Source organism: Cucumis melo, chromosome 9 (genome assembly GCF_025177605.1).
Source record: "Cucumis melo cultivar AY chromosome 9, USDA_Cmelo_AY_1.0, whole genome shotgun sequence".
Taxonomy (NCBI): Eukaryota; Viridiplantae; Streptophyta; class Magnoliopsida; order Cucurbitales; family Cucurbitaceae; genus Cucumis; species Cucumis melo.
This window is the reverse complement of record NC_066865.1, coordinates 16,112,586-16,128,541: the sequence shown is the minus strand read 5'-3', so window position 1 is coordinate 16,128,541 and position 15,956 is coordinate 16,112,586. Positions and strand designations below refer to the sequence as shown.

Genomic DNA, 15,956 nt, shown 5'->3' with positions numbered 1-15,956 from the left:
GAAAACGTTTTTTGATTTATTTAATTATTAAATATTAATTAAAAATACAAATAAGGAAATTATAATGTATAGAAATATGATTAACAATAATGAAATTAAGGAAATAATTAAATCTTAAATTCTATGTTAATCGTAAGTATAAAATGGTCATAAAAACAAGTGAATTCCTATGCAAAAGATTGAAAATTTTAGGATATTTCCAAAATTTTGCAGATAAATCAGACGTTTGCTATAAATCTTCCTTTCAAAATTGCTATAATATAGTTAGCCCAGAAAAAGGACGTAGGAGAAACATAAGCCCGGAAGCAGACGATCCGGACCAATGAAGCCCAGCACTTAAGTCTGCCCAGAAATTTTGCTCACTGTTCACTCTCTCAACTAAACCCAAACCTTCTCTTCCAAGGGCTCTTCCAAGCCTATCTTCTTCTTCTTCCTTCAGTCCTCTGTTTATCATCCCACCAAATTGTAAACCAAAATCAATGGATAGACTCAATTTAGCCCTAACATCTCCTCCCAAGTTTCTTTTCCTCACTTATTCTTCTGCTTCTTCTATCTCCACTCCCTCCAGAACCAATCAATTATGTGCAACCAGGCGTTTATCAAGCTCCAGGATTAAGTCTCCTCCCAGAATTCTCGCTTCTGCTCTTAATCGTCGACCCAACCACCGTATCCTCGGTAATTTCCCAATTCCCTTTTCAAAATGATGCTTTTAAACTTCATTCCTTCTTTATTTGATTCTTCTCTGTTTTCTTCGCTACCATTGAGACCAGTGGCTGAACGTTTTGCAACGGTTTCTTCTTCTACTACCAGCAATGACTCGTCTTCTGTTGGTGTTCCATCAGTATCTATTCCTCCCCCCTCCTCATATGTGTAATTTTTCGTTTCCTTAACTTCTGTTTTTAGTGGGTTTTTGAAATCTAGTTCTACGTTTTTTTTCCCTCATAAGAATTGGGTTTGGTTGAATTTATATGATATGAATTAAGTCCAGTATTTTAGATGCAACTGACAGCTTTCTTATGGTTGCAACTTTTTTAGTGGGTCGCCTCTCTTTTGGGTTGGTGTTGGTGTTGGGCTTTCAGCATTATTTACATGGGTGAGTGAGAACCGAACCTGGTTGTCTGAACAAGAACTACATTTTTTTCTACTGTGGATGTAATTAAAACTCTCAACAAGCTCTTAGGTCGAATGTTCTTTTAACAGATTTTTAAAATTTTTGCAGGTGGCTTCTTACTTAAAGGTGAGTGTTCTTCTACAAGGTATGGGATTATGATTGTTCCTTATAAAATGTCCGCTGTCATTTCTGCTAGAGTTGGTCTTCCGTAGCTCTTTCTTAGCTTGCAGTTGGACCGATATTCTTCTGTGCAGTTGTTGGCCTTTTGAAAAGTTGTATCATCCTTTTTTACATAAACTTTCTGTACTTTTGTTGTCGGAGAAAGGTGGTGAATGGCTTTGCTGCTCATCTCGTTATTATTACCCTTAACTTTGATTTTGTTTTATTTTTTCAATTTGTTTTTGCATGAAAAGTGTATTTCATATCCACGGGGTTCTTCTGTTCTCCTTCTTAGCTATCACCTAGCCTTTTTGATTGAACTAGCCACAAAAACCTCATTAAAATCTTCAAGTTTAAAGATTAGTAAATGGACGTAGAAAAACCATGTCCTAGCATTTTGGACTTTGGTATCATCATTCTGATGTTTTGGGTTGATGTTTTTATAATTCTGTGTTTTATAAGTGGTAGAACTTATTTGGGTTTAAGGGACCAATTTACGGTTGAGGGAAATTTTTTAGTCTCTTTCTATCTTACAACTGTGTTTCTACTATATATATTTATATATTTTTTTGCAGTATCATACATCCGTACCTTACATCTTTCAGCTACTAATACTAGTTTACTCTTGACACTCCCATGCTTTCATTAATGTGTTGCTTCCTCGACCATATTCTTGCCTATTGACCAAGTTCCATGCTTAATTAATTGATCCCACCCTTGCCATATTTTCTTTTGTAAACGTCAAGGATTGGGGAACTATAAAAGTTTCCCTCTCATAAAAGATTTTTGTTTTAGTACGTAATAATGTTTCTGTTTACTCCCCCAAAAAGCAGAATCTTTTCCAGTAGTTTTTCTTCCCTTTGTCCATCTACATTTCTATGGGTCTTTGGCCTCTATAAGATTGTTGTACCATTTTTTTGCATTAAAGTTACAACTTGGATCAGTACTAATTTCGACCTGTCTGTGTTTTTCTGTTCCTATATATTTTATTGTAAATTTGTAATTACATTCCAGAAATATGCAATGCAACAAGCTTTCAAGACGATGATGTCTCAAATGAATTCTCAAAACAGTCCGATGAGTAATCCTAAACTTTCGTCTGGATCACCTTTTCCAATACCTCCGACATTTGCAACTGGCACGACAGTTACTCCATCTGTTTCTGAACCTGCTGCGTCAATTGATGTAACTGCAACAAAAGTTGAAGAAGAACCAGTTACTAATGTCAAAACTGGGACAGAGAACATGGAAGCAAAGAAGTTTGGTAACTAACGATCCTCCTCCTATTATCACTTCAAATTTCAATATGTTGGTGGTTCTTGATTTATATTTGTGATATGATTTCTGTGCTCTCGAGTGACAACCTCTTGGCTGAAGGATTGAACGTTTTGGATACAAATGTTGAGGTTTACATTTTAGTTCGTTTGATGAGCATGGCGTAATAATCTTTTAGGTTTTATTGTATCTTGGTATTGGTGTGTGAACAGTTTCTTCTGTAATCTTCAGGATTTGTTGCTTCTCAAACAACTTTATGATATTTTGTTGTCAAAACTCAACCTGATTTATAATATCTTCAATTCCTAATCTCCTTATTGCATTCATCAAGGAAATTTGTTCCAACTTCCAAGGTAGGAGGCTAATTCATGAAACTTTCTTTGACAGCTTTTGTAGACGTTTCTCCTGAAGAAACTGACCAAAAGAGTCCATTCAAGGAAGATGCCACAGATGCAGATGTTTCAAAGAGTGCTCAGCCTACTGAGGAAGTAAGTTTGTTTTTTTAGCCGTGTGGTGGCTAGAATTGGTATGATCATTTACTCTTTTTGATTTATTCATTCAGCTTCCACAGAATGGAGCTGCTTCTAAGCAGGCATATATTGGTTCAGATGGATCACAATTCAGCCGTAAGTTGAGAACAATAAATGATTTTACTTATTTTGTGAATGCTACTGCTTTACTCGGTGTGTGTGTGCGTGTGTGCAAGATCTACTTAAATAGAAAGTATCTCTGTACAAGACCTACTTCAAAGAAAGTAAAACGAAATGGCTTGGCAACTCAAAACCCAGTCTTGAAAATAAAAGAGTTTTTGATCTACATATTGACTCTCTTATAAAATTTAACCTTGTTATTTGATATTTACATCTCATAAATCTTCTTTCATAATTTCTGTGACTTTATTTATTTAACTTTTGTGCTTCCAGACATTCAGGATTGAATGTGTATTACTGCAGCTTGGTCATTGTATAAATTGTATTAAAATCTATGATATTCTCATCTATTAGGAAAACCAGGCTCAGTGTTATCAGTGGAAGCTGTGGAGAAAATGATGGAAGATCCAACGGTGCAGAAGATGATATATCCGTATGCAGCTTTTACTGTTTATCTACTTCATAATTTGGTTTCCCCATATATATGTATATTTATATCAATGTGATATAAATTACTTCACATATTTAAATGCAAAGAATTTACTCTACGTCAAGCCAATTTGGTACAAGGATAGAAGGATAGTGACGTTAGGTCCTGTAATCTGTCCGGTTCACTCACCCCAAAGTATACTTGCTATATAATAGAGTTCCACCAAGAACAGGATCAAGAGGAGTTCTTCACAATCTTTTGGAGATTTAAGCTTGATTTTTATACTCGATACTGCCCGGGCTAAGCCTGCCTACTTTTTTGTGATAGGAGTTAATTTTCCACCCAACAAAATGACTACCTTCTTCATGTGTGCCCTTGTCTCCTCAAGGAAATCTCATACTTTTTTCAGTAGTCTTGATGATATTTATTGATATTTCGCATAGGTAGAAAACAAAAAAAGTGTAACGCTACTGCCTCTTGAATAAGTCCTCTTCCGTCCCTTCTGTCTTCTCATTGACATTGGTGGTGGAGATAACAACCTTTTTAACTAAGAAGACATCTTTAAGAAATGCTGTTTCAAGATTGCTGAAAGTTTTTTGGAAATTAACTGGCGAATCATTGCCTTGGGGCGTTCTTATCAACCAACTCAAGGATAAGCTTTTTTGGTTTCTCTATTTTAATGTTTCTCAGGGATAACCTTGGAAGATTCAGTAGTACTGTAGTAGAGTAGCAGGAGACATCGGGGAAATTTAAATGAAAGTTGCTTTAGCTGTTTTTGAGATAAAATTTTCAGCAAGGTCTAAATCACCACCCCCCCAAGTCAAACTGGTGCCTGTTGTTGCACCAGGGGCCGTTATACTAGGTGCTAAAGTATGGGTGTTTTGTATCCATTGAGCAAAGACGGTTTGTAATTGTATAGCGGTATCTGAAAACATATCTTGGGGATGCCCTAAAGCACTCATGGTATCGTTATGAATATACAAACCAAAACTGTGAAAGCCTAAAAATATACACACCCAGTTCAGATGTGATATGATTGCATCACGATGCCTAAGTACACGATCTAATAGATCGTTGTAGCGAGTAGTTGGATCATAGTCTCTTACCATAAAAATGGCTGCATGCGCAGCAGCACCAACTATGAGAAATCCACCAATCCACATGTGATGTGTGAACAATAAAAGTTGTGTACCATAGTCGGTAGCTAGATATGGATAAGGGGGCATTGCATACATATGGTGAGCTACAATAATGGTTAAAGAGCCTAACATAGCTAGGTTAATAGATAATTGAGCATGCCACTAACAACTGCCACCTCCTGCCTGTTGATAGAGAGAACAATTTATTTCAATCTTAAACCCTACTCAGCCCATTTATTTTGATACAGCTGTGAAGTCTATCCAGCCAGATTGTGGCCCCCCACTAGTTGATCCAATTTCCTCCAATGGCAAGTCTCTTCCTATTGCTCCTCTAAAACCTTTGGCTCCCTTTTTTATTGCTGGTTCAGTGCCCACTAAAACTTCTTCCGGAAGAGTCCCAAATTCCAAATCTTCCTCCATTTCACATTCTTCTTCTTCCATTTCTTCCTCGGTCATAGCAAGAGGAAAATGATCCGAAGTGACACTATTTAATCGATGAATGTGAAAGGATCCAAATTCAATAGCACAAATCTCGGTAACCAAAAAACGATCAATTAAGGAGGTATATTGGGTATATCCAAAGCTGGACCAAGTGTAGGTTACATTTTTTCAGAGGCACGTCCCTCAAATGATAATTAGCAATCCATTGGTTGAAAAGCTGCATGTCGTTTGTAACAGATTGATTGGATGGGCCATATACAGTTGAGAGCTAAAAGGAAAAACCATCGGCGAAGGAAATACGTATAAAAACTATATAAAGACCCTGTGTAACCTCAAGAATAGTGAAATCAAGTGCACGTCATAACATAAGGAGACCACTCGGAATATCAATCGCATCAAGCGCCGTCCAGCCAATAAATGTGGAGCTCCAAATGGATTTAATAGTATTAGAATTGGTATCATCAAGTTTGGTTTCCTGGAGAAGATCAATACTCGGATTTTGTTGCTGCAAGAACCCCTTAACTAATGCACATTTCTTCCAGGAATCCAAGCCACGAACATTCCATGAGAAACCTCCCTATTGGCTAAAACTGATGATTTATCGTAGCAAATTGGTGATTGCAGATTTTAAAGCTCCCTCTGTAGTTTATTACATTTACTGTTGGCAGTGTAAGGCTTCTTCGCTTTTGGTGGGGGGAAGAGAGGGGATGGCCATGACACACAAGTCGTATTGCAAAAGTATAGAAGCCATATCTCGGAGACTGATAGGGGTGGCTGTTGATGTTGATGGGGTGCTGCTAGTTGAATGTTTTGTTGATGGGATAGTAATGTTATATCGGGCTGTGCAAATCGGTAGGGACCAGGGTAAGATAGTAATTGGGAGGTTGGATTCTGCTGGGTTTTCTCCAAAAACAGCATCTTCCAATGAGTGAGTAGCAAAATCGTCTTTTGGAGAGAGGGCTGGTCAAGTAGGCTTCCAAATCAGAGAATGTTTGAAGCTGGTTTTCAGGTGTTGCCACGTGTTTTTGTTCCTTCACGCAAATTGGATGAATCAGCTTGGAAAGTAACCATTGCCAATGATGGCTGATTAAAGGAAGGTGATGGTGATTTTCTGGGGCCTAGGAGGGTATTTTGATAAGGCAATGCAGGAGAATGGGATGTTCACATGGAATATTATTTGCCACTGGATTAGGAGAGTCTGCAGAAAATTCAAATTGCCGAGAACATGGGATTTTTGGTGGGTTAGTTGTGTTGTTAAGGAAACAATAGGATTTTGTCCTTTTTTTATCGTGTAATGCCCTAGATTTGCCACCAGATTAGGAAGGTCTGCAGAGAAGTCAAATTCCTGAGAATCATGGGAATTTGGGTAAGCCGGCTGTGTTTTTAAGGAAACAATAGGATTTTTCCTTTTTTTATCGTGTGAATGCCCCAGATTTGTAACTGTCAATTTAATTCCCGTAGATGCTGCCGCTGGCAAGGTGGACTTCCCACCACCGCTATCATCGTCGCCAATGTATTTGGGGTGGTCATAACATTGGCCCCATGAATTCTTACTGTTATCTTCGATCCAGCAAGCTCCATTGGTAGTAACAAACGAGCAGGTATGAGGCCATAAGAGTTCGATCGAATCTTCAACCTAGCACCTTTGAAATTTAACCCTCTATCAGTTTGATTAGCGCATCCAACATATCCCCCACAAGGGTTGCCTATGAACTCGAAAATCTGCACATTCTATTAGATTGGTGGTCGGTCAAATGCATTAATCCAACCTCCATAAGATGCTGTTTGATGGCAAGGATATGAAGAAGTGAGAGTTGCATCCAAGACCGCAGATTGAAATTTCCAATGTCCGGTCTTCATGGCTGTATAAGGATTTGGCAACAGTCGCGTCATAAACATGGATAAGGGCCTTGTCATCAAGGAAGGGGTTGATTGTGCACCGTGATGTAATCGTAGATTGTGTAGCTTCACTAATTTCCGGCCAGGAGTCTATGAGTTCTCGTTGTTGTATCACAACCATTGATTTCCAGTCAGAGTGTGGGGGAGACCTGTGATCAGATCTGTTGGGAATTGGCTTAACCACTTCATGTTTGGGTGGCTTGTTGGGAAAAAGATTGTACCGCAGTCTTGTATGTATGTATTTTAATGGGAGGTGGGGAAGGGCCAGTCATATAGTCAGCGAGAAGGGAGTAAAAGGAGAACTATCCTTGCTTATTTTCCTCCAATGGGATAAACAGTTTTGTCTGGCGTCTTGTGTTGTAGAGGAGAGTGAATTCAACATAGCTAACCATTTTTATTGTGTAATTTTTCCTGCCAGAGGATTGCTCCATTATCCAAGAACTTTTCGAAGAACTTGTAGTTGCAGGGTTCATAGTGTAATGTGTGGAAGGAGGACAACCATGAGAGAGCTTTCCAAGAGATGCAAAAGAATTGTAGTGAAGTTTTCCCTTTCTCCGTTATTTTCTCACGTTGACCATCACAAGTTCCATCAGGTTGTAAGGTGAAAATCTTCCAATATATATGGATAGATCAAATAGGGTAGAGGGGAGGAAGTGGCAGACTGGTGGTGGGTATGGTGGAGGAGCGGTTATGGTTTGGTGGGTGGATAAGGGCAGGAGAGAGGAGAGAACATTTTTATTTCATGCAATCCATCAGATATAGAGTTGTCAGCAAGTCGTCTGGGGCTCAAGATTGTTTTTTTGCCTTTCCTTGCCGTCTTTTTTCCTTTCATTTTGAAGCTATTAGTGTGGAAGTCTGCCGCCGAATCTGGGTTTCTTATTGAAGAACCACTACTTTTGCTTTGTAGTTTTTTTCTATCCTTTTTGGCTTGAGATCTACTGGAGTTTGGCTTGCTTGTATTATTTTTTTTATTAATCTTTTAATCATTTTACTTGTTTTTGCTCCTAGTATAATTCTCTTGTACTTTGAGCATTAGCCTCATTTATTATCATTGATAAAAAGGCTTGTTTCTGCTTAAAAAACATAGAGAGAACAATTAGTTAATCTGAAAGTTTGATGTATATTGTACATATATACATTCCGTATCCAAGGACCAGAATCAGATATAATGATATCCTTGCAGCATCTGTTTTTTTTCATCGAATTGAAGTTATTGCCATAAGACTCTTCACTAAGCACAGATGGTTATTCAGTTTTCCGTTATGCCATGGGTATTCAATGGCATCTTATTTTCTGCTTTATAGTTCCTTTCATTGCTTGTCTTGTTACGTTTGCATGTAACTTGTATGACCATTTTCTGAAGCAGCTTACAGATAAATTTTATTATCTGAGTCCTTAAAATTGTGTTGTTTCTGAAAGGAAGATATTTTTCATGTTGCAGCCATTTGCCCGAGGAGATGAGAAATCCAGAAACATTCAAGTGTAAGTCTATTGATTAATTCAATCTTCAGGCAATATGCTTTCTATAGCAATGAGAAATGAGGGTATAAATCAAAATGATTAGGCCAAGGGGTGTTCCTGCTCAAGATAGAAGCAGGAATCCTGGGTGGGGGAGGTTATGTTAGAAGCATCGTGTGAGACTTATAATTTTATTAGTTTAACATTTACACTTTTGTAAGTGAATCAATTTGGATTCTCAGTTAAGTTTCTTTTTAAAGTAGTCCATGCATCTATTCTAGATCGTCCATTTTATTAATTGAACATTTGAAGAAGCCACACGTGTGAGAATTGAACTTTGGATGATTATCGAATGCAAGCTTAATAAAGGGTCAAAATTGGTTCACTTATATCAATTTACAAATTTAATTGAAACAATTATATGTTTCACATGATATTTATTGAACTAAGTTTGATGGAGGGTGTTTATTGATGAACTTCAACTACGGCGTGGAAGTATGCTTATTATAGTGTTGCATATTGTACTATTATTCTTTTAGCAGCCTCATAGATATATGAAAGTGAAAGCTATATTATTGGCCATTGGGCCTATTTTCTACCATTTTTTTGTTACTCCTACTACTAATTATATTCAGATGGTGAATTATATTAATATGGAGTTTCTATACATTTATTTTGAACTTCACAATCTAGAATAATTTCTGGTGTTTCTGTGGTTTTCTTTGGGGGTATACTTGGGAGATTGGCTACTTAGTTTGAAATTTTACTTGAAGAGTTTCTATTTTCTAATCTTCAACAAGGCATCACTTATTTATTAACTTTATTGAATAGGGATGATGCAAAATCCATTATATCGTCAACAATTAGAAGAAATGCTGTAAGTTAAGTTTATTTATTTCTTTTTTCTCCTTTATAGAAATAATTATTTTATTCTATTCAAAGACTTTTTATATTACGTTTGAATATTGATGACATTTTTCCAGGGGTTGCTTATCCCAATTGTTTTTGAGACATAATTGATAGGTTGGACAAACTGGAGGTGTCGGTACCTGTGGATGTGGACATATTTAAATAGTTATTTGTGCTTTATTTTATATCATTTATGTAACATTCAATAGTGTATAATTTTACTTTTCATTTCGTGGATGCTATAGGTGCTGAACAGTAATTACATGCTTGTATTTCTTGTCTCATTGTCTTCTCATTTTCATCATCTTGGTCCATTGGGTTAAAAGTAGGACAGAACATCTTCTAAAGTTAGTTTTTTTCCATACATAATGTTTGAAGTACGGCTTTGCATTTAATCAATTTATAAGTAAAATATTTGAAGCATGTGATATAACACATGTGATATAACACTATTCTTAATCATTACTCTCAGTAACAATATGAGTGGAAGCCCACAATGGGACGGTCGCCTCATGGATTCTTTGAAGAACTTTGATCTTAGTAGCCCTGAAGTCAAGCAGCAATTTGGTCAGTGAAGTTGATCTCTTTTGATTTTGTATTTGTTAATAGTTGTTTTGTGGGTGTTAAATGACTTGAATACTCTTCTGTTGGCATTTGTTATGACGTCAGATATTTCATATATAGCTGAGATGATCATATTTGTGATTTTTTGTTATTGTTGCATTACAATCTTATATTCTTCGACTCTTAAAAAATATGACCAACATTTGGTTGTTTTTTTGGTCAATAATTGATGAGCTCGGAAGTTTTTGTTTAACTTTTATTCAGTTTTGTTTTCTGATGCTGTTTATCCCTTCTTGCTGAAATTGATTTAAATATATTTTTTGAAATTGAATTTTTAAAATCACGATTCACAAGTCTCAGCATTAATAATTTCATTTGATATATCAATATGTTTCCGAGAGTTGGTACTTTTTAGAAATGAGATTTTAAAACAATTTTTATGTAATTAGGAATAAAAACTGTTTCCCCCCATGTTTTCTGTGATGTTTTCTCAATTAATTATTCGTTTATATTAATATTAAAAATAATTTAGGCTTGCTCTTTATTTTTGTACCTTGACAGATCAAATTGGGCTTACACCTGAAGAAGTTATTTCCAAAATTATGGCCAATCCCGAAATTGCAATGGCATTTCAAAATCCAAGAGTTCAAGCAGCCATCATGGATGTATGTTCTACTTAAGGTTAATAAATTTTTTGTTCGAATCTAATATTTTGATTTTAATTCTTGCAGTGTTCACAAAATCCACTGAGTATCACAAAGTATCAAAACGACAAAGAGGTACATTAAATCAGTATTGTATTTGCACTTCCATCTATCACTCGGCTTATATAGAATCCAAACGAAGTTGACATAAATTCAGAATTTCACTTTCTTGATTCTGGTGGAAGACCTCTTTTTGCTGATTGTTGGTATATATTTTATGTAGTTAAGTTCATTTTCAGCTTCACTTTCTGCCTTTGTAGGTTCATTCACATCGCTTCTATTTGATAATTAGAAAACTGTGGAGTTCTGTTAGAACATTCATTTCTGTTGTGGTGTATGGTCTGTAGATAGTGTTTAGCTATTTTTTCCGTCATTTTTGGCTTCGTGTTTCATGCGTGCATCTGTGGATACCTTCTCATTCAATTCCTGCTGATGAAAGTTTCATCGATTAAAGAAAATAAACACATCGCCAAAACTTGAGCATAACTTAACTGCTTGAGACATATAGTATATGTCCGAGTTCAGGAATCCGAATTTCAGCCATCCCATGATCAACTCTTAAAAGAAAAAACCTATTAATTCTGTTCTTTCACACATGGGGTTGATTGTTTCATTTGTCTTTGTTTAATGCTCGATGTGATATTTTTGGACTTGTATTTCTTATTTTCTTGGGGAGATGAGTATTGATTTCCATTGCCTTATTTCTTTCCAACTAACAAACGATATCACTCTCTCTCTCTTCTCTCTCATTTCCTTTATATGTTTTCTTTTCTTTATATTCCTTTAGGTCATGGACGTTTTCAATAAGATATCTGAACTATTCCCCGGAGTTTCTGGAGCACCATGATAGTTGTAGCTGTTTTAGTACTGAATAGTATAATATGACAAAATGTGAATTTGTGGAAGCTTGAGCATGGTTCCCTCTCCAATTGCAAAATAAGTTGGGGGAAGCCATATCGGTCTTCTAGTTCTCGAAACGAAGTTAGCTGAGTAAGGTCTCACCTGCTTCAATTACATGAAATATATTGGAAATTTTTGGGTGAGCTAATTCTTTTTTCCCTTTCTTAAACTAAAGTTTCCTGTGTATTACTTACTTTCTCAGGAGATCATGTATTTATTAGTGTTTTGCATTTAATCAGTTTCATAGGAACCTCCTTGTTCACAGTGGTCAGATTGTAAGTAAGAATCTTTTTATGTTCCTTGATATATCAAGGCAGTCGATGTAATTTATATAAGTAATTTTGGCATATTCCTATTTGCTTTAATTGAATGACATTGTTGGAGGTAATTGCTGAGTGAAACTATTGACAACCCTTTATTTGGAAGCTAGTTGTGAGATTGTATGGTTTGACTTCCCATTCCTATTTTCCTGATTGGTGGAACATCAACTAGCAAATATTAGCTACAATGGAGAAGGTACAGTTAAGTTAGGTTGGAGCTTTTTACCTGACCAAGGATTTTATCATTCTTTTATCTTTGGACAAAATTAGGGTAGCTAGAAAAGATAATACACAGATGGGGTTGGTGAGAAGCTAGTCGTGAAACAAAATTAATTCCCTTAATTAACCCAGTTTTTGAATTCGTTACTTTTAAATTTGAATTTTGGACTCCGAAAAACAATGTAAGAGGAAACATCGTAGTTGAACTACAACTATGAATATTTTCACTTGTTATGTAGGTGAAATTCAAGTATGACGGTTTTTTATTTTTTTTTATTTCAAAATTTTGTTCTGATACAATACATATGGTTGTGCATTTTAAAATCTTTAGAGGATTTTTTCCTTTAGTTTTCGAAAGTTATTTTTTTTCTTTTAAGTTTGTAATATGACCATAGTTTTGGTGCAAATAAGAAAGTGTTTTCGTATAATTCTGCATTTAAAATCAAAGTTTATTTGAATTACAAACTAAGCATTATTCTTCACCCTGTCATCGTCGTCTACGTCGAATGTGTTCTCAATCTGTGTCTACAACATTCTATTGAATAATATGTTCTATATTTTTCAAGGTTTGATCACACGTTGAATTCAAATATTGTAAGTTGTGTTCTACTGTGTAATTGTGTATGTCTTGAATAAAATCATTCTGAACGACTACAAATAATATAATTAAATAATGTGCATGTTATAAAATTATATCATATCATATTAAAATTCTTACCACGCAATAATAATGAGTGCCATTGAGTGTGATAAACCGTCTTGTAATTGATGTGTACGAATAAAAATAGTTATCTGATACAGTTGACTTGTAAGTTGCTTATCCTTGTGCACAATGACAAGCCCACGAATGCCACATTATGATATACTTCTCATGAATTGTATGCTAATCTTGATCATGTTTGCCTCTCAAATCAATTTGGTGCAGTGAAGCACAATGATAGTATTATTTGTAGCAAACCAAACTGTCGCAACACACGATATGATAATACTCTACGGTATGAAAGTATATTAGAGGGTTCAAGTAAGTCTAGATCTATTCAACATTATGACATCGATCAGGAAACAAAGCTATAATATCAAGTGTGTACGGTGTTCAATTAATCTATTAACAAAAACATAAGTAGACAACAAAAAGTAAGTAATATTCATTTGTACAATACTTTACTACCTAAGTCTGCATCAGTTGGTTAAATATCTGTAGATGTGTTAACAACATATTTGCTTATTGTTTAGATACAAGTACCTTCTAGTGAGTAAAATAAATTAATAACAATAAGTTATACAAAGTGCAAATATCTAATTACTTGATATTATAAAAAAACAAACATGAATAAAAAAGAATAGTACCTGCAACTCAATGGTCGAGAAACTGAGGTCTGTAATGAAACTTGCGGTGCTGCAATAGGAAATCTATCATATACTCATACTTGCAATAATATTAATGGCTAAGCTATATATTTCCAAGGATTGTGCAATGCTTGCTCGACAAAATTCCCTAATAAAGCCATGTAAGGCTTGCAGCATCCTGAGAGTACGTACCGGTTTAATCGAAATCACCTAAAAGTGATAGAACATACAATGTACAATGTATTTGACTTTTTGGTGAATAAAAAACCTCCAATAAGTTGCATAATGTATGAACGGGCATATCTCTGGACATTCATATTATCCACATCGAGTGCCAATTCTGTGAACTATTCGACCAACCATGGAAGGCTAAACCTTCGACCTTTCATGTCAGGTGTTAGAACTCCTAAGAAATCTTCACTTATTTGTTTATGATTATATGTAATATCCTGCAACAAACTCCCCATCTACTGATAGCCCCAATGAGAACACAACGTCCTACAATGGGATGGTGCATTCCAATACTCATGAAATTAGAATCAGACTGTGAGGATCTTGTGTTAATTTTGAATACAAACATGAGTGTTCCCCTTCAAACCTAGTAATCCCAAACATTGCATGACTTTTATAACTACTTTATCATGGAAAATTGTAATCTCTAGTTACAACCCTCTTTTCACTCTTTGCATCTGACATACCAAATATTTTGGTTCCAGTCTACTACAACAATCTTATATTGTTCCGTCATACAATATTTTTTAGTGGCCAATTGAAGATCTTTAAAATTATATAACACTCTCTTTTGAATTAATTTTTTTTTTCTATAGGTATATTTTTATCTCCCAATGTTGACCATTGTTCACAAACAAAATCAATAATGTCTCAATCTATTCGTGTATATATCTTCGATAGTACCATTTCATTTTCAGGTTCTATATTTTCGTGATTTTCAAATAATTCATCAACTTCTACATCTATATCACTATCCCCATCATTAACATGTTCAAGAATAACCAAATCTTCAAGTCACATCAACATATTTAATCTAAACTCAAAAAATATAAGGACCACCGTAGAGATCAACATTACTCTAATTAAACAAAACCTAATAGTTCAATACTCAAATTCAAACTCTACATATGCCTAAATTACATTTAAACTCTACGAAGCCTAATAAGTCAAAATCCAAATATAATCTCAAATTACATTTAAAATACTTCAACATCAAAACCCCACAATCTAAGTTTTCATTCCAAAATATGCATATCTATTTTTGTTTTAAAAATTTACAAAAAAAGCAATCATTACAAAAATGCAATTAATACATGAACCCCTAAAATGTAGGTATCAATACACTATAATTTCAAGAATTAGAGTTTAAGCAGTATTCAACAAAATTGTGTATCCTGTCCACGACTAAGTTAAGTTCAACAAAATCATACAAATATATTAACACTACGTAAACAAAAATATATGTTAAAAAAAAAATCCCACCATAAAAACCAAATTCTATAAGTTTAACAAATCTTACAAAATCATACATGTATATTCACATTATATAAACATAAATATATGTAAGAAAAATAAAATAAACATACCTTATAACTTCTAATCAATGAATGATGGATCGTGGGACGACGATGACAAGAGGGGGGCAACAAAAGTAACATACAAGGGGAGGGGGGAGTTCTATTTTTGTGAAACGAGGATGGAAGGCGAAATAGGTTGTAGCTAGAATTGTAAGATGGACGAAGTTCTGTACTGGGTCCACGACAACTTGCATGCCAGACAACATGGCAACGTTGACTACCACACAGGAAAGACACATGAGTCGAGTCATGTACTGGTACATGACTTCTTTTCGAGACATGTACCCAGTCTACGACTTAACGAAGTCGTGGATCAGGCACATGACTTCGCTACCTTATTTTTGTCAATAATTTTTTACCTATCCTATTTTTCACGTTATTTTTTAAAAATAATATTATTAAAATAGAGTTCATTATTTTTTTTTATGTAAAATAAATAAATAATAATAAAATACCCATGAGTTTTGTATTTATATATGCGTGTTTGTGCGTAGACGTCGTATATATATATACTTTTAAAAGTTGCATTAAGTTAATCAAGTATTTCCAAACTACACTTTGGAATAACAATTCCTAAAATTTTAGTTTGGTTGGGTACTGTGTGTCAAAATGGTGTGCGAAAATAGAGGAATTTTGAAATGCTTCATTGTTCTAAGTCATCTCCACATCAACAGAAGTCTAATTTTTGTTAAACATTTTAAAGCAATTCTATTTAAAGGGGTAATTTTGAAATTGCAAGTTTTATAACGGATCTTTTAAAAAATATAACAAAATGACAAAATATTTATATTGTATAAAACAATTTCGAAATCGAAAAAAAACTCATGGACCCACAATAAAAA

General features: G+C 34.9%; 1 protein-coding gene across 2 annotated transcripts; it reads left to right on the top strand.

Moving 5' to 3' along the window:
- Window positions 1–285: 285 nt before the first annotated feature.
- On the top strand, window positions 286–12,027 carry LOC103501349 (protein TIC 40, chloroplastic). 2 transcript variants are annotated; one of them, XM_008464903.3, is made up of 14 exons: window positions 286–675; window positions 771–870; window positions 1,036–1,093; window positions 1,220–1,237; window positions 2,285–2,534; window positions 2,933–3,033; window positions 3,117–3,171; window positions 3,550–3,628; window positions 8,546–8,586; window positions 9,394–9,439; window positions 9,944–10,038; window positions 10,597–10,700; window positions 10,767–10,814; window positions 11,527–12,027. In XM_008464903.3, the coding sequence occupies exons 1-14, from the start codon at window positions 480–482 to the stop codon at window positions 11,584–11,586; spliced, it is 1,251 nt and encodes a 416-aa protein (XP_008463125.1). In that variant the 5' UTR covers window positions 286–479; the 3' UTR covers window positions 11,587–12,027. The 2 variants fall into 2 exon arrangements, with proteins under 2 accessions (XP_008463125.1, XP_008463124.1); XM_008464902.3 differs by having other exon boundaries at window positions 288–675; window positions 3,108–3,171.
- The last annotated feature ends 3,929 nt before the right edge of the window (window positions 12,028–15,956 follow it).

Bases quoted from the DNA above. Each gene is read 5' to 3' on its own strand.
- LOC103501349 (XM_008464902.3), top strand. From the start codon at position 480: ATGGATAGACTCAATTTAGCCCTAACATCTCCTCCCAAGTTTCTTTTC. The intron at 2,535-2,932 runs GTAACTAACGAT...TTTCTTTGACAG, and splicing joins CATGGAAGCAAAGAAGTTTG to CTTTTGTAGACGTTTCTCCT. The intron at 3,172-3,549 runs GTAAGTTGAGAA...CTCATCTATTAG, and splicing joins AGATGGATCACAATTCAGCC to GAAAACCAGGCTCAGTGTTA.